At 38.6% G+C, this 26,241-nt stretch overlaps 1 protein-coding gene across 1 annotated transcript; it reads left to right on the forward strand.

Moving 5' to 3' along the window:
- The first annotated feature begins 4,642 nt into the window (after positions 1-4,642).
- On the forward strand, positions 4,643-10,202 carry si:dkey-87k14.1 (leucine-rich repeat transmembrane protein FLRT2). The gene is made up of 2 exons (XM_023264810.3): positions 4,643-5,171; positions 6,743-10,202. Exon 2 carries the CDS (start codon positions 7,169-7,171, stop codon positions 9,188-9,190), a length of 2,022 nt encoding a protein of 673 aa, XP_023120578.2. The 5' UTR covers positions 4,643-5,171; positions 6,743-7,168; the 3' UTR covers positions 9,191-10,202.
- Positions 10,203-26,241: the final 16,039 nt, after the last annotated feature.

Here is a 26,241-nt window from a genome sequence, read left to right on the forward strand (position 1 = left end):
CAAAAACATGCTGAGGTTAATTGGTGATTCTAAATTGTCCGTCAGTGTTGTTGAGGAAATTTCACTCTTAGTTCTTCAAAGTTTGCTGTAGTGGGGTGTTTATGAGTCTGCAAAGGTAAGCCGACCCAGAACATTTTGCAAAATACACATTTTCTAGAGATGGTCAGAGAGTGGGTCAGAGGGTAGGAAGGGGGCTGTAAGTAATTACCAAGGTGAATAGTGGTTAAGTAGCATATATCACATCCTCCACCTGATACCAGGTAGTGGTAGATTCTCTTCTCTCTCTCCTTCTCCTGTCATCCGGTCTTTAATAATTTAAATCCCTGGGTTAATACTGGGTTTCAAAAGTCATTCCTACATGAATCTGCTGATGTGGAAGTATATTCTATGGAGAAAAAATGTTTTTTTAAACCTTGTTTTTTTCCTCAGTTATGACTGTCTCCCCCATTTACTTAGGTAGGAGCCTGATTTAGACTTATTTCTGTGGCGTTATCTAGATGGCTGCTGAGTGGACAGACTTGTCTATAAGGACTTTGCTAATTGTCTTAGAGTGCACAATGTGTCAACTAGTCACTGTGACTTCCCTGTATGATACTGTGACATTATAACTATGTAGTTAGCATGACACCTGCATTCATAAAAGAAGCAAGCCAGCTAAATTGAGGTATAGCAAAGGTGTTTGTTTTACTGTAATGTTATAACTTATCCTGTATATAAAAGATGGACGTAGCAACTGTTCTGTCTCTCACAGGTTTGTGGGCTTCTGTTTAAAACCTCAACTCTGGCATGTGGCTGTCCCATCTTAGACTTTTACAGACTGTGGACAAGTGGTTCGTGATACCCTGCTTTACTGTCAACTTTACACTAAATGGGACCATTTTTAAATGAACACTATGCTGTATTCAAACACTTGAAACTAACTGAATTTATTAGGAAAATGTTTACTCGATAACAAATCAAGCGAGAAGTAAGTTTGCTTTCTGATTTGTCTGACTCACTGGATGAAGGATGTGATTATAAGCCTGCCACTGCCAGGAAACCACAACAATTTTCAAGCAGCAACCTACCACACTGAGTTCCCGTTTTAAAGAGGACTGGGATTGTGCAGTAAGGCAGCCTAATGTTTTTGTGTTTATTTTTCCACACATTATCCATATTAATGACAGTGCCTTACCCTGCATGCAATTTTCCACCAAAACAGTTCCACCTGTCACTATTTTAAAGGAACGCTAAAGCCATATCCTTTGCTTTCCCATGCCATGACAACTGTGATTGGTTTAAAGAAACCTCTTTCTGACCCTATGAGTCAGCAAATCAAGACAACACAATCACACGTTCATTTTATTTTATTTATTTATTTATTTATTTTGCGACAGAGGAATCGCCCCCAGCCGACTGTTACAAAAACTTAAGGCACCTCCACTTGACTTCACTTGGCTGTCAACACAGATTTGCAAGCACCAGGTTGTTCCATTTTCTGTCCTGCAACTTCACTGTGTCTCCCTTGTGTTTACTCTTGGGTCATTCCAGAATTGGAGGGTATTTGGGCTTCAAAATGTTTGAAAAATAAACCTTCTCTTTTACAGCTTTCTGCTCCATATTCATCAATAATTGGTAATAAACTATCAAAGGCCTGATTGGCTCAGCTTACACATCAATAGTACCATTTTATTCCATGTTTTATTTGTTATTTGCTAACCCTACTCTAATCACAGTAACAGGGTTGCTAATGTTAGCTTTTTCTCAGGAGTAGCAGCTAGATATTTAGCTAGCTGTTCCTGCTGAAAAAGAGGACAAATTTACTGATGTGAAAAATGAAAAAAAAGTCAAAAGAATGAGTCTTATCCTGATAATATACATAACAGGACTGCATGAGGTAGAGTGAGTCATTCAGTCAAGGCTGACAATGTTCTGAAAATCTGAAAAATAGAAGAGAGGACATAGCTTTGCTCTACCCATTCTTTGAAAAACTGTTTGATGATGCTAATTCCAGTGTTACATGTGATTCACTGTTTTCTTCGTCTTCTACCAGCTAAAAAGGTTATGATAACAGGGTTGTTGTGGGACACATGTTCCATGGATAGTCATTATTATTTCAAATATTATGTTGATTTAAAAAAAAAAATCACATAATCACAAGAGTAATCAATGAAAAATAATAATACCAGAGATTTAAATTTCATTTTAATACTTTTATTTGAGATTCAATTTGGTCATCAGGGGGGTGAGACAAGAGAAAAGTGGCATTTTAGGGGGAACTCCAGACTTATTTGATATTTTAAAAATATTTTCCAACATGCTTTTCTATTAGTTTTTTTTAAAATTATTATTAATTTGGTCTCAGGACAGGGGCTGCACAGTGGCGGGGGCTGCACAGTGGCGTAGTGGTTAGCACTTTCGCCTTGCAGCGAGAAGATCCCTGGTTCGCGTCCCGGCTTTCCCGGGATCTTTCTGCATGGAGTTTGCATGTTCTCCCTGTGCATGCGTGGGTTTTCTCCGGGTACTCCGGCTTCCTCCCACAGTCCAAAAATATGCTGAGGTTAATTGATCATTCTAAATTGCCCGTAGGTGTGAATGTGAGAGTGATTGTTTGTCTCTGTATGTAGCCCTGTGACAGACTGGCGACCTGTCTAGGGTGTCCCCTGCCTTCGCCCGAGTCAGCTGGGATAGGCTCCAGCACCCCCCGCGACCCTAGTGAGGAATAAGCGGTGTATAGATAATGGATGGATGGGTCTCAGGACAGGTACATTTACACAACAACTGCATGTTTAAGTATTTTGTACATAGATTATTTGAAATTTGATGAGTGGGACGTAAAATGTCCTCCAATTCTGGAATGACCCTCTTATCTATTTGAGCATTCTGGCTTCTTTGCAGATGTGCTCTTTTCACAGGGTTCAGTATTAGGACCTAAGCTATTTATACTTTATTTGAATGATATAAGTACAGTACTTAATAAGTTGAAATGTATTACATTTGCAGATGATACAAATTTATTTAGTTCAGGACCAGACATTAAGGAATTGTTGACAACAGTAGAAAAGGAGTTGATCAGATTAAAGGAATAGTTTGATATCAATAAATTATCTTTAAACGAAAATAAAACCAAATTTATGGTATCTGGGGGTGTTAGGGCTAATTGTGAAATTCAATTAATCCTAAATGGAGTTAAAATTGAAAGATTATATGAAACCAAATTCTTGGGAGTAATTTTAGATTATAAACTCAGTTGGAAGCCACATATAGAATATATAACAGATATTATCTAAAAGTATTGGTATTATTTACAAAATTAGGGATATTTTGAATAAGAAAGGTCTGCGTATTTTGTATTTCCCACTTATAATTAATGCCATATATGACATATTGTGTTGAGGTTTGGGGAAATACATATAGAACATATATAGACCCTATAATTAAACTCCAGAAAAGAGTTATTAGAATAATAAATAAAGCTTCCTACTGTGAAACTACTAATAAACTATTTATAGAGTCTTGCACCTTGAAATTTTTAGATATTGTATATTTAAAAACATGAGAAATACTATTTTGTGTAAAGAATAAAAGTCTTCCCACCTGTACTCAATTTTTTTAAATTAAGAGAAAAAAAATTATAATTTAAGAGGACAGGGTGTCTTTGAAAGAGGTCATATAAGAATTAATGTTAAATACAGATGTGTTTCACATTTGAGGGTTATTTTATGGAATGGACTTAGTGATGAGTTGAAACTGTGTAGATCTGTGGTGAGTTTCAAAGAAGCATTGAAAGGCTAAATAATCAAGGATTACAATGTAAAATGACTGATATGTGAAATGACTAAGAAGAACATTTTAAAGTAAAATTTTGTTTTTTCTTTTTGTCTTTTATTCTTGTATAACTGATATGCTGGGTGCTACTATGGATTGTACAGGATAGGCAAAATAAGCCTTGGCTTCTGCCTATTCCTTGTTTCAGTTACAGAACTTGTAAAAAAAAGGAAAAAAAGGAAAAGAAGAAGAAAAAGGAAGAAAAAAGAAAAAAAATACTGTATATATATATATATATATATGTATATTTTTTGTTTGATTATTTTTGGGGTTTTTTTGTTTTGTTTTTTTTCTTTTCTTTTTCAGCCTCTTTCTTTTTTGTGAGGGGGGGGGAGAGGAGGAGGAGAGGAGGGAGAAGGGGAAGGAAAGGGGAAAAAGCGTCCTGCAAGAATGTATAATATATTTTTTTGAACGCACAAAATGAAATTATCATACTATAATCTTGTAACCGAAATAAAACCATTCATTCATTTATTCATTCATTCATTAAATCCTTTTGAAGCCACTGAGCCCAACAGGGTGTGGGGGTTAAGGACATCATCATCATCACCAGTGTCAATGAAATCTACTCTTTTAATGGGTTGGTCAGACAATAATCTGAAAGGGAAGAATTATTAATGGACTACTGTTAATTATTTTCTGTTTTGTTTGTTTTTTCTTTCAAGTTTTCATCCCCATCCATGCAGACCTGCAGTCTATGTATTTGCCGATGTCAGCAATTTGTTATTAAATTGTCAGAAAATGTACAGAAAGCGATTAGTTTAAGGACACATTACACACAGTGAGAGAGAGAGAGAGAGAGGTGGGGGTGAGGAAAACTGGAGAGAAGCGCTGTAGTAGAGCTAGAGAGAGAAACAGAGGGACAGAGGCAGGCTGAGCTCCAGGAGGAACCAGGCTGCTGCTCCAACGCTTCCACACCATCGACCTCATATGTCGGAGCGGCGGGGTTCAGCCTGACAGCCTCTAACCTTGCTCTTCTCTCTGCTGCATGTCTTCGTCCCTTCTGAGGACAGTGGAGGAACTTCACCGGTGGCTCTGGAGCAGCGCGGCCGTGTGGTTGTGTGTTCGAGGAGGCGGGGGGACGATGCAGAGCAGACCGCTAGTGACCTGAACTTCCTTCCCTTCCTGGCTTATTCAGTCAGAGAAATGCACATTCAGCATAATGGCACAATTCTCCACCACCGGAAAATCAAATGAGAGCAGCCCGCAGCCGCAGCCGCAGCGGGAGCGGGAGCGGGAGCGGGAGCGGGGGCGGGCGCAGCGGGCAGGATGCTGACTTTGTGCCCGGTGTGAGCGCAGCTGTCTGCAGAGAGTCGAGCAGAGGGGCTGGGTGTGAAGCAGCCGGACTTACTGCTTTCATGAAGGTAAGAAAACATGACAAAAAGAGCACAAAAGCTCAGTGGTCGGATTGTTGGTTAATTACTTTTTCAGCGCAGACTTTCATTTTTTTAAATGTTCCAACAATTCAGGTCATAATAGCTGACATCAAAATGACAGGATGACCAGGTAGATAACAGTATTGAGGCTACTACATTGTTTAAATTTTTTACAGATCTATATATGTATATATATATCAATTATTTATATTATCACCAACTCCATATTAGAAGTAACGGCAAAAAAGAAAATAAAAAGGAAATTAAAATGGACAGTGCTTCCTCTAAAACAAATGAACTGTCAGATGACAGTTTGTTCTCCAAACTTAGATAGTGCATGAAAATATTCTGCTTTAGAGGTTTTGCAGGGGAGCATGAATTTGTTTATCTCTCCTACTTGGTTTGAGAGATAAACCCTGCTGATATTAACCACAGTGAGGTTGGGTCACCATAACTGGACTCAGTCGGATGCCTTGTTTGCCCCAGACTCTCCACCCCAAGGAACATTACATAACTATTGAACTGCCTTGGCCAGAAATCAATGCAATCTGTCAACAGGCTGCTGCTGCCTGGTGCTGTTTTATCAATCGTCACTACCACCCAGCTTACAACCACTAATAATATATAACCACTTTGCAGCACTGCTTTGAACTGTATACTCATAAATGCTGCAGTATACAGGGATATTGATATTTGGCTAAGTAATGAGGCTTTTGTGTGCGAACTAATAGCCAACAGATGCTGTGGACAAGGAACTCACTCTACTTTTTTAAAAAATTGTATGACCTTGTACCCACAGTAGCACCTTTCCTCATTGTGAGAGGCCCACATCGATCTTAGTTTAGTCCCTGTGCAGGGAATTTGTCTCATCTTATCTCTGCTGACAGGCTGCGTTCATCACCACCCTGCACTCCTCTGCTCCTCAAGCACAGCTAAACTTAATGAACTGGGGGCTGAGAGGAATGCAAAGTCTAATTTAGCAATAATTAAGAGTAAATATTTGGGATTGTAGTTAGATGTCAGGTATTATCTTCTGCAGCATTTGACGTCTGCTTGTTAACCTCTGGATAATATAACCCCTGTTGAAACAGGACATGATTCTTCAAGACTAGACTGGGTACCAGATTCATGGTTCTCATCAGTGAACTGAACTGCATAGCTCACTTCAAACCTCACTGCCCAAAAAAATGCTTTTAACAGTATGTTTAAATCTGTTCAGCTATTTAAAAAATATATATATATTTTAGCCCTTAATTAAAGACAGTCATTATTGTCAGATTGAAAACTTTGAATCCACCTGGTGTGTTTTCTTTACAGATCAGAGCTTGTGTTAGTCACCTGAAGATGAACCTTGTCATATCAAATGCCCTTTTTCTCTACTGTGTGAGTTAGGAATATGTAACAAAGTCATTCGTATGCACCTCCATTCTGCTCTCCCAATTTAGATTGCCTCATTTTGCATATGTGGGGTAGAGAAGGAAAATAAACTATGGTCTATAATGGAAACCATGTATTTCACAGAAAGAATGACTGATTTTCCCATTATTCTTATTTTGCAGCAGGTGACTTGGTCCACATGTCAAGCCAGAGACAAGTTTTGCTGTTTTGGGACCAGCAGTGTGTGATGTGAAGAGGAAAGGAAGCAAGAGCATTACCTCAAATGATAACCCTCCAGTGTGTCCATGGCACCATCAGAGTGGAGACAACTTTGCAGTGGTGGAAGATAAGAGAGGATAAAAATGTGATGATTTTTACTGATGTTTTCCACCTCAGTTATGGACTGTGGAGACAGTGGACAGTGATGGAGTAAAACTGCTTAATGAGATCATTGCATTTCCATTGATAAGCTTATGACAACCAATTACTAAGGGATTACCCAAGGCCTTCAGCACCACCAAACATGACATAGTGGTGTTATTGAGTCTTCTGTTGGAAATTTCTTTTCATTTGTTTTTTGGATTTTTACATTTCCTGGTCTGCTTGAAATGGAGATACAGTGGCGTTTATGGAATAAGGACTCCTTTATAAGTCCATGGATACCTATACTGTTAGGCCTTCACCTCCAGTTCTCCAGGGCCTCCAATTGTCCCGAGGAGTGCCGCTGCGATCGCACCTTTGTTTATTGCAATGAGCGGAGCCTGACTTCAGTGCCTCTGGGAATTTGTGAGGGTTACAAGACCCTCTACCTCCACAACAACCAAATCAATAATGCTGGCTTTCCCTTGGAGCTCCACCTTGTGTCTTCTGTTGAAACAGTGTACCTCTATGGTAACCAACTGGATGAGTTTCCAATTAACCTTCCCAAAAATGTTAAGGTCCTCCATCTACAAGAGAACAACATTCAGACCATCTCCAGAGCTGCTCTAGCTCAACTTCTTTGGCTGGAGGAGCTGCATTTGGATGATAATTCCATTTCCACTGTTGGGGTCGAGGAAGGGGCCTTCCGTGAGGCGGTCAGCTTGAAAATGCTTTTCCTCACCAAGAACCACCTAAGCAGTGTGCCTATTGGTCTCCCAGATGATCTAAAAGAATTGCGATTGGATGAGAATCGGATTGCAGTTATTGCAGAAGAAGCATTCAAAAATGTCACCCACCTGGAACGCCTCCTGTTGGATGGAAATCTATTGACAGATGAAGGAATCTCACCAGGGACCTTTCAGGACCTGGTCACCTTGAGGGAGTTGTCCCTGGCCCGCAACTCACTTACTTACCCTCCCCCCTTCCTCCCTGGAGAGGTGCTTGTCAAATTAAACTTTCAGGAGAATCAGATAAACCAGATCCCTGTCAGAGCATTTGCAGGGTTTCAAAAGCTGGAGAGGCTGGATATTTCTAACAACCAGCTGCAGTCATTGACACAAGGGGTCTTTGACGGCCTCGCAAGTCTTAGACAGCTCACTGTTCGGAACAACCTTTGGCTATGTGACTGCAGCATCAAATGGGTGACTTCATGGCTCAAATCTCTGCCTGCTTCACTCAATGTACGTGGTTTCATGTGCCATAAACCTGAAAAGGTCCGGGGCATGGTGATCAGGGAACTCAGTGCCGAGCTGGTCCAGTGCCCACAGAGCACAGTCGTAGCACTCGAGCTGTCCTCACAAGCTGACACTGCTCTAACCCCACTCCTGTCCTCTTCCACAGGATCCCCTTTAACCACTCAATATTTTTCCTCCCCCTCTCGGCAACCTTTCCTCATACTACCCACCCTCTACCCAGTCTATACAACAAGAGGGAGAGGAACAAGGACTAAGCAGCCTCTGGACCCCCGAAAGGAGACTTTGCAAGTTGCATTTGCCATTCTAAATGGTTCAGCTATCCATGTGAGTTGGGTGGCTGCATTTCCAGTCACTGCCTACAAGGTGACCTGGGCCAGAATGGGCCCCAGTCTAACAGGGGACACAGTAAGGGAGAGGATAGTGGGTGGGGATCATCGGGGTATACGGCTGGCAAACCTTGAGCCTAAATCCACTTATCGGATCTGTGTCATTCCTTTGGATGCATTCAATACTTATAGACCAAAAGATAATACTGTGTGTACTGAGGCCATAACCACAGCAACCTTGTTTAGCCCTGACAACAACAACAATAAAAGACAGTCAGGGCCTGAGCAGGCCACCCAACAAGAACCCAGTTCACCTTTTTTGCTGGCAGGGCTGATTGGTGGGGCTGTGATTATAGTGCTGGTTGTACTGCTCAGTATCTTCTGCTGGCATATGCACAAGAAAAGCCGCTCTAAGTTCTCCTCCAAGTGGAAATACAACAGGGGACGCAGAAAAGATGACTATTGTGAGGCAGGCACCAAGAAAGATGATTCCATCCTGGAAATGACTGAAACAAGCTTCCAGATAGTCTCACTCAACAATGAACAGCTCCTCAAGGGAGATTTTCACATTCAGCCTATTTACACCCCTAATGGGGGCGTTGGCTTCCAAGACTGCCCCCTAGGGAACAACAGCACAGTCTACTGCAAGAACAATGTTCAAGATGCAGACTTTTGTCACTCATTATAGTTTCTGGAGAGCAGAAGCATTTTTGCGGACAACCACCCACACGTTACTGAATAATGTACAATGTCAATACTATTTGAAACCCCTGTGTCTTCAGGAAATGTTATTTATACAGCTGGCTGGATGATATCTTTTATATAACAGCAACGGATTTAAAAGTTATTAGTTAATGGAATTTTGCTGTTTCAGTTCTGAGCACACAAACATGTACAATCAGGATTTATTCCTTTTAAGTAGTAAGGCTGTATTTTATTCAGTTTTTCAGTAAAACTGAGAGTTTTAAGTTTTTGGTTACTGTGACCATAACAGATCAAGAATCCACATTATAGATGGTGTATTAAGTAAGAACAACAGGTAGAATTCTGTATGAGAGAGAAGGAAACTTGACACACACAAATCACCAATGCTCACCACTAGAGGGTATACTTTTCTGGAAACCAGACAGTCAGCCTGACTTTCTGACAGTTCTCAGGAAAGTTCTCCCAGTAATTTGACACGTTTCTTTAATTGCAACTGTGCTCAATACAGCTGCAATGTTTGTTCAAGGAATAGAACATATTTTTTATGCAAACTGTTTTCTCTTGGCATCAAAAGGAATTTCAAAGGCCACACTCATTAAATATTCACAGAAAGTGGCAGGCCAGAATGTTTTCACCTGTTTTTCAAGATTAATATGTTGTCACAGTTATGGAGTCATGTTATTAGTACTAGCTGTGTTAGGTGGTGGGTATCACACGGAGTGAGCAACAAAAAAGCACATCTGCAATCTGCTGTATGTTTAACCCATTAGGAACCAGCGGTTTCCCTTTTGTTCAGCAAGAATAATGTAATGGTTAAACAGTTTATATACGTGCCTTGAAATTGTCAGCTTACAATGTCTTTTAAATCCATGTTTTTGCAAAAAACAAATCCTGTAAATACATTTAATTGAACTGTTGTTGAGGAAACATCTTGCCCTTAATTATTTATTTACCTCCTTACACATTTAATTAAAATGTCTCCAAATGTGAATTTATTTCTCATTGTGTCCCAGAATGATCTTTGACTCAAACCTTTAAAGGCTTCTCATGGAGAGTTTGGTGTGATGGTAGCAGAGATCTGTTTGGAGAGGCAAGAGTCTTCATGGATAACATGGTCAAGTTCAGAGTTCACAAAGAGATTGTATCCAATGTCTACTTAACACAAAACCATGTTAAAGCAGCCTCACTATTGAACTATGTGCAGCTATGGGTTTACATTTAGAACTACTTTTAAAACAATAGTCTAAATCTGTAGGACATGAGGTAGTTCTGTGCCTAGGTGAGGAATTAATCGAGAACATTGCATTTTTTTAATTGTGTTTAATCATCAACCTAAAGCATTGCTTAGAAATATTTCATGTTCTGTCCGAAGCTGTCCAAACAGTGTTCAGGGTGATGTACATTTTAAATAGCAACCTTGTTGAAGTGTGACAGTTATATAATGACAAAAGTTACATGATGTATTACTAATAGGATAATTTAGCCCAGCACTGCACACAGTTCTGTAGACTGGCTAAAGTCCTGACCTGGGATCATTGTTTGTTGGAACACACAATTTCATCTAAAACCTAACTTTCTGGCTGATGATTTTAGGTTTTCTGAAGGAACATGGAGATAATCCTCCTTTCCCATTATTCCATTTACTTTGGTTAAAGCACCGGCTCCACTGGCACCAAAACAGAAACAGAGCATAGTACTGCCACCGCCATGCTTCATGGTAGATTTTGTCTTCCTGGGACCTGTTTTTTGGTGATTCTGTTTGACTCTTGACCATCCTGAATGATTTCTCAGCAGCAGGTGATTGCTTGCATTTTCTTCCTGATCATGAAGAAAATGCAAGCTATGGCAGTGACACAACTGTACCATGGACTTAACACTTACAAACAAATGTTTACACAGATGATTTTGAGATCTGTACCTGCTTTGAAAAGGCTTTGAAAGAAATGACTTTCTTGACTTATTCAAGTCAAAGATTCACTTTTTCAGATCTTGCAGGTAGACTGATGGATATATCAAACAGGCTCTAAATAAACTGACTCAGAGAAGTCAGCGGCTTCAAGTCAATTGTAATCACTGACAACAAAGTAAGAGGCCATGTTACTCAGCAAATTTGATTCTACATTACCAAAATTTATAATTGAAGTTGCTGTATGTATATTTTTGACCCAGCAGAGTTATCTTCTCTGGACATAAATCTGTCAAAGAACCTAAATGCATAATTGTTTTTTCTCACAAGTGGATTTCAATAATTCCATCATAGAAAATTGAGAATTTAATAAAATTGAGAGCAAAAAAAAAAAAGAGCTAATTAATTAGAGGCTTTGTAATTCAATCATGATTAATCACATTTTTGTCAGACAGCAATATTTGACACAAACACTTTTTCAGTTCAAATAATTTTTGGTTGATGACTGAATCAGTGAATAGATATATACATTAATTTAAACAACAAAAATGTTTATGTTTCATTTATATTTATCTGTGATTTTTCATCTACTACATTCAGAGATTACTGCAAACTCTAACTGCAATTATAGTGATTCTATTCAATATTTTAAGACTTTTTGTAAACTCGAGCACTTTCACTGGCTTGAAAAATGGTCTATTGTGGGTTGGCTACACCGTTTGCCGGTACCAGGACTGTACATGTCCACAGGATCTGTCAATTACTTGCATCCCAAGATGCATGCTGGTTGGGTTGCGGCGTGTCTCCCTGAAGCTGCCCACAGCTCATTTGTGTAAAGTATACTTGAATTCTACTTTATGCAAATTTGCTGCAGCGAACAGAGGTCAGGAAACTTACACTAAACGTCTAAGCTGGCAGTCGTTGAACAACAATGAGGAGAGATTAAGCAGCTGCACAGCTTATCTCTCGCCTCAAATGCTTTCAGAAATACTTTTCGCTGAACTGTTTTCATAATAAAAGAGAAAGTCATGTTGTTCCGACATGTCGATCAGACTAAAGGCTGTCATGTGACAACTTAGTGGTTCACTAGTGACACGCCCACCAAGTGGGCGATATTCAAATGCAGTGCTCTTAAATGCGAGAAAAACATATCCTTTGGACACCCTAAGCTTCCCCATTTGGAACAGGAGTCACTGTCGACAGCTGCAGCTAGAAGATCCCTGATTTGTGCCCCGGCCTGGGCCTGAGATCTTTCTGCATGGAGTTTGCATGTTCTCATTGTGCATGCGTGGGTTTCCTCCCACAGTCCAAAATCATGCTGAGGTTAATTGGTGATTCTAAATTGTCCATAGGTGTGAATGCGGGTGTGCTTGTTTGTCTCTCTATGTGTAGTCCTGTGATAGACTGGTGACCTGTCCAGGGTGTCCCCTGCCTTCACCAGCCCCCCAGCAACCCTAATGAGGATTAAGCAGTGTATAGATAATGGATGGACTATATTTATTAAAGATTCAACAGGTTTGTTGTCATATACACAGAAACTAGGCAGTTACACCAGAGTTTCCTCTAGGATTTTTTTAGCAGCGGCGGCAGGCTCTCCAGGGAGCCGTGACACGTAAACAAATGACACTTGAGTGCAGATTTTACTTGCACAACCTATGTATTGAATGGCCAGTTGAAAATGGCTTTTGAAAGGCTGAATGTGGGGGTTCCGGTTCCGGTCTCGAGCCTGATGGCAGCTTAAGAAACGAGCTCCTCCTATAAGATTTTATAAACGCCCCGTAAGGTATAGAAACACCTACGAACAACTTGACTTCAAATAACGAACGGGGTAAGATGATAGGAACACGAGAGAGAAGTAAAAGAAATGCTGCCGATATGCTAGACACCGAAGACGAGCCACAAACCACTGGCAGCCATGCTAACGCTAAAGATGGTGCCGGAAAATTAGGCCCTGACAAATCCAAAGTTAATCTGGAAATGATTCTCCAAGAAATACAGGACTTCAGACACAAAAACAAAGAGCATCTGGATGTCATCAGAGAGGATATTAACAACGCAAATTGAAGACTTGGAGAAGCGGAAGATCGCATAGGGGCAGCAGAAGCTAAGCTAGAGAAGAGGGAGCTAATCACGAGAAATATTCTAAAAACTCAGAATGAAATCGAACAAAAGCTTGTCGATCAAGAAGCAAGAGCACGGAGGAAAAATTTGCGGATCTTTAATGTACCGGAAAATGAAGAACGAGGCACATCAATGGTTATTTTTGTAGAAAAGCTCCTCAGAGAAAAACTAAAAATCCCTGACACCCTTGAACTCAACATTGAGAGAACGCATCGAGCATTAGCTTCGAAACCAGCAAGCGGACAAATGCCCAGGTCCATTGTGGTTCAGTTTCTAAAATATCGAACCAAGGAAGAAATTTTGAGAAAGGCCTGGGAAAAGAAAGAAATCTACGTGAACAACCAGAGGATCTATTTCGACCACGACTACCCGACTGCTATTCTGACCTGCCGCAAGGAATACAAAGAGGCAAAAAGGGTGTTGAAAGAGTAAAAGATCCGCTTTCAGACCCCATATCCATCTAAGCTTCGTGTCTTTTACGAGGATGACACACATCTGTACCAGACAGCGCATGATGCTACTAAGGATATGCGTGATCGAGGCTTTGCGGTACGCGTGGTGCCTGCCCGGCAAGATCCAAAGGAGCTGCTGGATGTGGATTCGTGGCACGTCGTAGGAAGGAGACGGTCCGCTTCCCCAGAGTCATCCGCAGAACCAACTGACATCATATCCAAACTTCAGTCTTTCAGAAGGCAGCCTCCACAATGAAGAAAGACGGTGAAATTGTGTGTCTCTTCTCTCTCTGCTTTCCTATGATGACGTATCTGTGCGGAGGGCAAAGACAACCTTTGTATGGATACTTATCGCGTTAGGCTGTCTTGGAGGGCCCTATTTCTGACCCAATCTAAACAGGACGTCCCTCCTAACTGTGGCCACATCATTGGTCAGGTAAAGGAATATTTTTATACCTTTACAGTGGAACCCAAAGGTTTGCAGTATATAAAGGTTCTCAATTTATATCATTATAGTTCTAATGTTGTATATTGTTTGACCAGAGAGTTGGTTCTGCAGTTGCATGCAAGTGAATGTTATCTGAAAAGTTAAAGGTGGCATCGTTTAATGTGAACGGCATACTAAGTCCAATAAAACGAACAAAGGTACTGACAAAAATGAGAAGGGAAAAAGTAGACATTATTTACCTACAAGAAACACATTTAAATGACTTAGAACATCAAAGCTGACAAAATATGGATATACTAAATTATATTATTCTTCCTATAAGGGTAAACACAAAAGAGGGGTGGCTTTGTTGATGTCAAATAAAGTGATTTTTGAACAGAGGTATGAACACAAAGATAAAGAAGGACGTTTTATACTGGTTAAAGGTACTATTAATGGAAATATGTACACATTAATGTGTACGCCCCGCCAGGTAGCGATACTTCGCTTTTTACTAATATAGTGAATTTGATTGTAAACCACTCTGAGGGAACCCTTATCTGTGGCAGGGATTTTAATCTCCACCTACAACCTAATCTAGATACCTCAAATCAGAAAAGTCATAATAAAACGCTAAATATTAAATTTCGCAAACTAATAAACAACATAGGAGTAATAGACATTTGGAGGGAAATGTACCCAAATGCCAGGCAATATACCCATTTCTCTAAAGCCCATTTGGTATATACTAGGATAGACTATTTTTTTATTTTTAACAAGGATAGGTCAAAAGTTGCCAAAGTGGATATAGGTACAATGGACCTCAGTGACCATGCTCCTGTATACATGGAAATAGAAATGGGTGAAAAACAAAGAAATGCATTATGGAGATTCAATGCAACCCTTCTTAATGACCCGCAGTTTAAAAAGAGAATATCGGATGATGTCTTGAGATATATTAAAGAAAATGATAATGGAGAAACATCTCTGCCGATTCTCTGGGATGCAGCCAAGGCAGTCCTAAGGGGGGAAATAATTGTCATAGCTTCTGCAAAAAAGAAGCGAAGACAAAAAAAAAAAAATACAAGAATTACAGGATAATCTAAAACTATTAGAAAACCAACATTCTCAGAATAAAAATGTACAAACTTTACAAGAATTCAAGAGAATAAGAGAAGAAATTAATGATTTGACCTCGCAAGAAATAATGAAAAAAATGCTCTATATAAAACAAAGATATTATGAGAGCGGCTCCAAATTTACTAAATTATTAGCCTGGAAGATTAAAAAGCAACAAGCAGATAGAGTAATCCCCAAATTTCGAGACAGTCAAAATAATACAATTGAAACCAAACAAGATAAAACGCAATCAATTTTCGAATCTTTCTTTAGAAAATTATTCTCTAAAGTGACAGAAGAAAAAGAAGATGAAATTAACTCTTTTTTAGATACATTAAAGCTTCCGGTAATAACTGAGGAGCAAAATAACAAATTAGAAGCTGAAATAACCATAATAGAAATAAAAAATGCAATCAAGAGGCTAAAAAACAACAAATCACCGGGAAGCGACAGGTTCACCTCAGAATGGTATAAGGCTTTTAGAGAGGTACTTTCCCCTATACTCTTAACAACTTTTAACTGGGCACTGAAAAAAACTCCCCCCCCCCCCAAGCTGGAAAGAAGCGATCATATCATTAATACCTAAAGAAGGAAAGATAGACTAGAATGTGGATCATATAGGTCCATTTCAGTACTCAATGTAGACTACCGTATTTATAATTCAGTTATGTCTAAAAGAATGGAAAATATCCTCCCCAATCTGATAAATAATGACCAAACAGGATTTATCAGTAAAAGACAAACTCAAGATAACTTTAGATGTACTTTACATATAATGAATCATATACAAAAATATAAAGAAAAGGCAATGATTATTAGTTTAGATGCTGAAAAGGCATTTGATTCGGTTAGCTGGTTTTACTTGTTTAAAGTGTTAAAAAAATTTCAACTAAGTGGTCTAATAATAAACAATATTAAGGCCCTTTATAACAACCCAATATCAAGAATAAGAATAAATAGGTATCTGACAGACCCACTAACATTAGAAAGGGGGATAAGGCAGGGCTGTGCCTGGTCTCCCCTCCTCTTCAGTTTGTATCTAGAACCCTTAGCTCAACATATTAGACAAACAAAAGCAATAAGTGGTATTACAATTAACAAGGAGGAACATAAAATAGCCTGCTATGCAGATGATATAATATTGTTTTTAACCAAACCTGAAAACTCTGTACCGGAATTGATGCACTTTTTACAAGATGTTGGCACAATGTCTGGTTACAAACTAAATATCGAAAAAAAAGAAACTCTCTCTTATTGGAATCCTCCTGAAAAAATTAAAAAGAATCATCCCTTCAAATGGCAATCAGACTGTCAAATATTTAGGTGTAATTCTCCATAAAGACCTATCAAAGATTTTTGAAGAAAATTATAGCTCCCTTTTTTCAAATGTGAAGAAAGATCTTGAAAAGTGGAATCTCATCCCTTGTTCTCCCAAGGTACCTTTACTTATTCCAAACCCTGACAATATCCATACCAAACCATCTATTTGTAGAATGGGATAAGACTCTCTCTAGGTTTATAATGCAACGAAGGAGACCCCACATTTGTTTTAAGACTTTACAATTGCCAAAAGGGAAAGGAGGTTGGGGTCTCCCTTGTTTAAAAAACTACCTTATTTCAGCTCAAGTTTGAGCCTTGCTTTACTGGTGCGATCCAAAATATGAAGCTAAATGGAAGGATATAGAATGCAAAGGGACTACTGACATCCCCTTACAAGCAATAGTAGCAGACTATAAACAACTTGAATCCACTGATAATTTGGAGAATCCAAGAATGGATAAAATCTGTACTTACAATTTGGAAAGAGCTAATTAAAAGGTGTAAATTAGACAAGGAAATAAAAATGCTCAGTTGGTTTGCATATGATCAAAATTTTATCCCAAACAGTTATGATTCCAGATTCAAGACCTGGATCACAAAAGGTTTAAAAGTCTTTTTCCAGATTGTAAAGGACAATCAATTAGAAAGTTTTGATACACTACAGAATAAATTCCACTTAGAGAAAGAAGATTTTTATAGGTATTTGCAAATTAGCAACTATTATGTTCGAGAAATCAAGCAAAACATTGAACACAATCCACTAATTGACCTTTTTATAAAAGCATGTAAATCAGAGCTTACAGGAGCAATAATTTCCCAACTGTACAAGGCTATTAACAATCTCAACAGTTTCTCAACAAATTATATGAAGGGAAGATGGGAAAGGGAAGCCAACCTAGTTATAACAGATGACGAATGGAAAAATATATGTGTAATGCAATGGAAAAGCTCAAGTTCTCATATTTGGAAAGAATTCTGTTGGAAAAGTGTAACTCGCTACTTTATAACACCATGTCAAAGTGCACGTTTCTCACACGGAAACAACCAGTGTTGGAGAAAATGTGGTTACCAGAGAGCGCAGCATTACTATGTGTTTTGGGATTGTCAGATTCTACAAAAATACTGGTTGGAAATTAACAGTGCTTTAAAACATATTTTTCAAATGACTATACCTCTCAACTTTAAAACTATGTTTTTAGGTTGTAAAAGTAAAACAATGGAAACAATTGATGGATATCGTTGGAAAATATTACTAGCAGCAGGAAAAAAGGCAATAACAAAGAAATGGATGGAACAGAGACCCCCAACGATTCAGGACTGGGCCCAAATAGTTTTGACAAAATGGAAAAGATTACTTTTGCAGTCAATTTAAAGATGGACTTCTTTCATGTACATTGGGAAAAATGGGAAAAATATGCAAAACAGTATATGCCTGAGATTGTATAGAGAATGTTCCTTCAACCTGGGATGATGCAATGTAAACTCTGGTAGTTCACTTGTTCTTTGTTTGTATTAAAAAAAAAAAAAAAAAAAAAAAAAAATATATATATATATATATATATATATATGTGTGTGTGTGTGTGTGTGTGTGTGTATGTATGTGTATGTATATATATGTATATATGTGTATTTATGTATATGTATATATATATATGTATGCAAAAATAAGGGGATAGAGACAGGAGTTGTGTAGTCATAACCTGTTCCTTGTTTTTTGATTGTTTATATTATAACAACTCTGTAACCGTAAAAATGTCAAATAAGCTTTGTAATTGACTCATATCTGCCAGTAAAAATGTAAATGAAAAAAAACTAAATGAAAGGCTGAATGCAAAAAAAAATTTGAACAAGCTCATCTGAAAACGCAGTCAGCAGTTACATCATGGAGTGTAGATATTAGCTTAATGCTATCAATAGTTTACTCACGTTAGCGACACTGAGTTGGCACCGGACCCAATTAACTGAAGCTACCGATATGTTACGTAGCGTTAGCTGGACATCAATATTTTGTGAATGTCTATTTAACTTGTAAAATCTATTATGAGTTATCTTAAGCTAATAACTTTTCTCCGGTAAGTCACTGCCCTATTTTCCAAGACGACACTCCTCTGACTCTCTGACCTGGTGCTTGACTTGACATCACTTTCAAGGCCGCGCTTTCGTGAGTATTTAACGTCGTATTAACCTGACGTATCAAAGAGTAGATACTGATCAAGATAATTATCTGTAGTTTACCTTGGTACTCGCGAGTACCCAACACAGTGCAGGACTCTGCTGTGAAGGTGGAGACATGCAGCGGTGATGTATTTGCGACAATAACAAAAAAAAAAAAGAAATTTGAAGGCGCAGCGGCTAGGATTTAGGAATGGCGGGCCACCGCTGCTGAATGAATGTAGGGGAAACACTGTACACTATGTAATGGAACTCTTATTTTGCTGGTCCTTTTTAACCAGATGACACAGTGTATAAAAATGTATAAAAACTAAAGCAATTACTAAATAAATGAGCAGATGTAAACTGACAGAGGCAGTGGTAATAAAGTATACTGTGCATTTGTAAACCTTGGTTTGTATAAAGTGACTATTGCAGTGGTAAAGAGATTACACTAGTATTATAGTGAATACAAAATTGAGGCAATCAGTTATACATTATGTGTGTGTATAGAGTTCAGTGAAATAGTCCAGTTCAATGTGACTGTGTAAGAGAGTCAGTTACAAACTTTACAAAAACTTGTTCATCAGCCGAGCTGTTCTGAATTTCACAATTCTATAGCGCCTTTCGTGATGGCAGGAGTGTGACGAGGCTGTGTCGTGCGAGTGATCTGTCTTTGATGATGGACCTGTAGGTGTCCTGCAGTGTGGGGAAGGCTGCACCAGAGATGAGCTGGGCTGTTTAAATCACTTGCCAGAGAGTCTTCCTGTCCTGAGCTGTGCAGTTGCCGTACCTTACAGTGATGGAGCTGCTCAGGACATTCTCGACTGTACGCCTGTAGGATTTAGACAGAATTTTGGCTGGCATGCCAAATTTGATCAGTCTTCTCAGAAAGTACAACTGCTGCTGGACTTTCTTTATGGTGTGGTGTGTATTGTGAGAACAGCTGAGACTCATGCTGATGTGGACACCAAGGAACTTTTTACCCTGTCCACCTCAGGCCCTCCTATGTATATAGGTGTGTGCTGCTCCACCCTCTTCCTTGGATTAACATTTCCTTGGTCTTCTCTGATTTAAGGGAATGATTGTTGTTCTGACACCAGACCACCAAATTGCCTCCCTTCTGTACGCTGTCTCATACCCTACAGTGATCATTCCCATCGCTGTTGTGTCATCAGCAAATTGGATGATGCTGGTGTTTCTCTGGGAGGCCCCACAGTCGTGTGTGAAGAGTGTATACAATGGGGTGCTCAGCACACAGCCCTGGGGGATTCCTGTGCTTACTGTTCTTGTGCTGGATGTGCAGTTGCTGACTGAATGACTGGGGGCTGTCTGTAAGAAGGTTCTGCACTCAGCTTTGCATCAGAGCTTGTCACAGAGTTTGTGTGACAGTGTAGTCAAAAAATTGCATTCTGACGTAAGTGTCCTTGCCCTCCTAATGCGTGACTGCCATGCAGTGCCAACTACATCATCAGTGGATCGGTTCTGGTGATACGCCAGCTGCAGAGGGTCTAAGGTGTCCAGGATGGTCCTCTGGATGTGAGTCTTGACTATGTTTTCGAAAACTTCATCACAATTGGAGTTAGCGCGTTCAGGCAGGTCACGCTCCTGTAGTGGTACGATGGTGATGGACTTGAAGCAGGAAGGTACGTAGGCTTGTGAGAGGGACAGGTCAAAGATGTCTGCCTTCAGTGGGTTTATCTTCTTCAGTACTTGGTGCACATCTATCAGTGACACAGTGAGTGAAATGTTCTGTAGGCTCAGCTCGGTCACACATATCGACATAAAGAATCTTTAATTATTTTCATGTTGTTTTTGTTGTTGTAGCAAACTTTGTTTGGTAAAGAGAGAGAAATTTTTTTCATATTATTGCCAAATTGTTGATGGATTTAAAAAAAGCCAAATCATGATGATCACATATTTCAATCATTCACTTCAAATGCAGTCTTGTCATTGTTTTTTTATTTTTACATTAAAGTTAAAGGGCAATTGTCAGACAGACAGGTAAACAGATATCTGACAGTGAATTGCTTCACTCCCCAACCAACTGTGGCATCGGGCCACCCACCCCAAGTCTGGTTCTGTTGGATGTCTTCCTCACCCACTGTCACCAAGCGCTGCTCAGCAGGTAATTGTTTGGTGTCTGTAATCCTGTAAGTTCTTGGCCTTACTAAATATAGAGCCCTGAGACGGTGCATGTTGTAATATATGTTAAGTAAAGTACATACAGGTAGATACACTCGCTGGTCTTTTTATTAGGTACACTTTGCTAGTAAAAGGTTGGACCCCCTTTTGCCTTCAGAACTGCCTTAATTCTTCGTGGCATACTTTCAACAAGGTGTTGGACACATTCCTCAGAGATTTCGGTCCATATTGAGATGATAGCATCACGCAGTTGCTGCAGATTTGTCGGCTGCACATCCATGATGAGAATCTCACATTCCACCACACCCAAAAGGTTGACCATGCCACGTTCAAAGTCACTTAAATCCCCTTTTTTCCCCATTCTGATACTTGGTTCGAACTTCAGCAAGGTGTCTTGACCACGTCTACATGCCTAAATGCATTGAGTTGTAGCCATATGATCGACTGATTAGCTATTTGTGTTAACAAGCAATTGAACAGGTGTACCTAATAATGAGTATGTAAGGCCTCATAGTAAATGTATAAATTTACCTGCAGTCATCACATGATGTATTAAGATTTGATTAAACCTATTTTATAGCTTTCAAGCATTTTCAGTCCTGCATAGCAGTTACTGCATGTCAGACACATGAGCAAGGTCAAATGCATCTATGACATAATAGGTTTTCTTCAGCTTATGCAACACAGATTAAGAAAGGTAATGATCAGCAGATGTATGCCAGCGGAAAAGATTTTCTGTGTACAAATCACAGTAGAAGTAAAAATGGTCAAGCAGCCGGGTGTGTTTGTGCTGCTATGGCTGGCCGTGTCCAGTTGTGGGTAATGAATGAGCCGTGTTCCAATTCAGTTGTCTGTAACAAGGGGCTGCAGTAAAAACCAGACAGCTGAAGAGCACTGTGGAAGGAATGTGTAGCTGTTCTGGTTGACTTTCTCCAAATTGTCCTGAAGGGATTCATATTTAGTCATAAACAATGAGACATGTCCAAATCACACATGAACATTTGGAGTGATTCCAGATTATTGCTCCATCAAGGAACGCGGCGGGTTTATGTGACGATCAGCGTACGTTTGTTAATCTGTCTGTTCAAATAATGCATTTTGGATTTGGCTAAAATTTTCAGGGAAGGTCAGAAATGACACAAGGACCAATTGATTAGATTTCGGCAGTGATGCAGCTTATAGTCTACATCAACAGATTTGTTAAAGATTTCTGGATCATTGTGAGATAGTGACACAGCGTCACTGTAACTACGACTACAAGTGAACACTACAAATCAACTGCTGCAGACCACAAATCTTTTGAAGATTTCATCCATCGGAAATCATACAGTGACTCGTGTCTATTGTTTTCAGTTGTCTTGGAGTGAGTTGTCTTGAGCATCTGACCTTGAATCTTGGTCTGTGTGATAAAGTACATATTGTTATGTCAGTATGTTTCTAAGTTCAAAAGTAAAAGCAAGCAAAGTGCACATGAAGAGGGTCTATAGTTTTTTATCCTGCATTTGTATGCAGAGACAAAAATTTTATATTTGTCAGAAATTCTAAATGTTTAGATGAACCTTGTTACCCTTCTTTCTGTTTCAGCAAGACAACTACCTTGATAGGGTAAATTTCACTGAAAGTATCACATCTGTACAAGCAAGAGTAGGACCCAAGGACACATAACTCCTCACTGAGGTAAAAGTCCAAACAATTTATTGTACAACAAAGCACAATTACCAGGCAGAGGTATCCAAGATGCATGGGCAAAATCGGTGGTCAACACAGCCAAGGTTCAAAAACACACACTAAGCACTAGGAATCACAAGGAATCACAGAAGAATATTCCACCTATTGGTGCGGCTTATAGTTTGAATCCACAGATTTATAAAATATTTCCATCTCATTGTGAGATAGTGGCACTGCGTCACTGTAAATATGACTACAAGTGAATGCTACGGCAGCTGCCTGCTGACGATAACATGATTACGACCCTACTACAAATCCACCACTGCGGTCTTATCAGGACTTATCCATCGAAAATCATAGTTACCTCAACAACTTATTGGACGACTTGTGTTTTTTCTCAAAATGACTGCTTCATTTTAAAAATAAGTTTTCTAAAATGTATGCAGGTGCACTTAGTTATAGTGCCTACTCTCAAAGCAGGTAATCTTTAATGCAATTTATACTAGACGACTTTATAACCAAATTCATCATTAAGATCCTCATGACAACTAAGCAGATTGTACCTGCTGTTGAGGACAGTGGGGTGGGATCAAAGTTCCACAAGAATGGGGTATGAGCATCTGAAATTGTCACACAGTTTAAATACTAAACACATCCAGGCTTTTGTTTAAAGGTATGGCTGTACCAATAAATTACAAAAATGGATAAATCACATAGAGGGAGAGAAAGTTGGTCAGTGTACAGACAAAGAACTGAAATAATGCACCATGGTTTGCTTTACTTATGATACTGATTTCAGGGATTCCCAGCTTATTCTAAAACAAATTACCAAAGATTAGAAATACCACATGCAGTTTCTTTACCAAGCTGATGTACTTTTCTAAAAGGATTGATTCAGTCCATGTATTTACTTTTTGTGGTTTTAAACAACAGCAATGGTGATGGAATAAAACAAGTGTCTTTTCCTATTCAATTCACAGAATATGGATACAATAGCCCTCTGAGGCCCAGGAAAGTTCCTTTTCTATTCCTCCTGGTCATTACTGTGGTCAGCTTGCATTAAATTGCATTAGAGAGCCACTAACAGCCTCCATCCCCCCTACACACACACACAAATCTACTCCACACATGCAAGTATTGATCTCTGGAGCACCACTGGATTATGAAAAATGGGTACCAACCTAATGACACTTCACCTGAGATAGACTGCCTCTCTCCACTGCTTTGCTGCTGAGGTGAAAATGCGTGCACAGGGAAATCAGTGGTAAAATGTTGTCTCAGCCTGTCCCTATATCTTCTTGCATTGATTTACTGTTGAAACAGAGATATAAAGGAATAATTTATGCTGGAAATGATTAATGAATTGAAGAGTGGAGGGTCATTTAGTGGTGCTACCACCCCACATTGTGGAACACTGGGCAGTCATTCCATCAAACATAAAGGAAATGTTTGCACTCTAGCAGTATTGTAGATAATCTTTCATTTTTGTAGCAGTAACTTTATAATAATCTTACCCTCTTGGAGTTCATCAACATTATTACAGCACAGTGAAAATAATGCATATACATAAAAGCTAAGTACAAATAAAACAATACTTGCAGGCAAGTCACCATTGGTCCCACCAACCCAAAAGCAGCTTCCAACTTAAGCCACGCAGATTAGGGTAATTAGAGAGCATTACCTTTTTTACATAATATAAAATAATAAAAAAATAAGCAAAGCAGAAGCTGAGCTACACACATTTAACATCGATTATTTTTAAAAATGGGGCCACAATAGTTAAGAATTTCACAGCTTCATGTTTTTTTAATTATTTTTCATGTACACAGTGTTGTTTTTCTTACTACATATTAAAAAAGAAAAAATGATAACCAGTGTTTGGGTTTTTTTGTTAGACTGACATTGTGCCTACCTCAGTACATTTAATAAAACATTCCTGTAAGATTTTCAATTTGAATAAAATGTCTGTTTTACACATGTATTTCACCTGAGCTCAATAACTGTAACACCCACACTCCCCTTCACACACACGCATGCATACACACATTTACACTAACGCTCAAAAGTTCATGTTTTCCATGAAAGCTCACACTTCTATGTGCTAACATAATTGCACAAGGGTTTTCTAATCATCAATGAGCCTTTACCATTAGAACACAGGAGTGATGGTTGCTGGAAATGTTCCTCTGTACCTCTATGTAGATATTCCATTAAAAATCATCCGTTTCCAGCTATAATGGTCATTTACCACATTCAGAATGTGTATTTCTGATTAATTTAATGTTATCTTCATTGAAAAAATGGCTTTTCTCTCAAAAATAAGGACATCTGAGGAATGGGCTACTGTTTCTGTGAATATAAAGGAAGTTACATGTCAGATTGTGTCTTACAGAGTGTTGTGAAGGGATGGAAGCTCTGCTTGTTAGGACAGATCGTGTTGGACAGCAAAGCTGATCCAATCTAGCAACTATTATTATCAATCCAATCAAATATGAAACACTCAAGTTTCAAACATTTGAACGTCGGAGCATCACACAAGTACCCAATCCACTCAATACATTGGTTTTACTTATGATTTCTAACTAGGCTGACTTACTTAATCGACTGTATGTACTAAGATGGTACACTGTAGAATCAGGAACCACATACTTTATCTGGATTTTAATATAAAATATATTTTAGAATATTTGGAAACTGTACACCACTGATCTTTTCATTAATTTCCTACTTCATTATTTATTAATTCTTTCTTGAGTCTACTTCTTCTTTCTTTTTTTTCATAGAAAGTCCAATTTCTCCACAAGTTAACAAATGATACACCAGATTTGTTGTAATTTGTTGGTTGGATACAGTGATTTCCTATATTTTATTATGTTTTTCTTTTCAGAAAATGAACTATTTAAGCATAGATCAAAGTCATGTAGATAGTGGAGCAGAATGAAGCACTGATGTTATTTAGTATTACTTAAAAAGCTTAACGGATTCTGTCTCTTGCATAGCAAAACATGTTTTAAATCACTTTTGCATCTAAAACAAACAAAGATTAACTGATCAAATGAGTTATGTACATTCCCATATTTACCAAATGTATACAAAATACTTTTAAATCATTAGATTGTATATATAAATATAAGAACACTGCCCAAAGTAAAGAGTTCTCAACACCACTACATATAGTTTTCTCTGGAGAAAAAACTTGAACTTTGAAATGTATTAGGACTATTTATACTATTTACTTGTTATACAGGTCAGTTGACAATGTCAATATTTGATGAAATGCCTGCAGTGCTAATGAAAAATTATATTTTAGACATTAACTGGATAATATAATGCACTAATGTTGAGAAAATATAAATCAGTTATAAAGTTGTTGAACTTAATTACTTTCCCTTTATTCTACCTTCAATTTATCAAAATTAAAACTCCAACATCAGAATCAGTGACCAACCCGATGAACATCATATTATCATTTAGTATGCTGGAGGTTCATCTGCAAAGAAATAAAAAAATACAGTAGAATAGAAAACCAAATCCCATGTGTCCATAATCATGTCTTTCCCTTTCACTGGATTTTTGTTTAGAAAGCAAAGCACTTCATTAACGTCGTGACGGTAGCCTGTGTGCCAGCAGTGAGGAGGAATTCTGTTCTAAGCAATTCCTTCTTTCTCAACAGCTGTTATAAGTTGGTGGTCTGGCTCACTTTATTTCCTCTTCCTTTGACCTTG

Source organism: Amphiprion ocellaris, chromosome 20 (genome assembly GCF_022539595.1).
Source record: "Amphiprion ocellaris isolate individual 3 ecotype Okinawa chromosome 20, ASM2253959v1, whole genome shotgun sequence".
Taxonomy (NCBI): Eukaryota; Metazoa; Chordata; class Actinopteri; family Pomacentridae; genus Amphiprion; species Amphiprion ocellaris.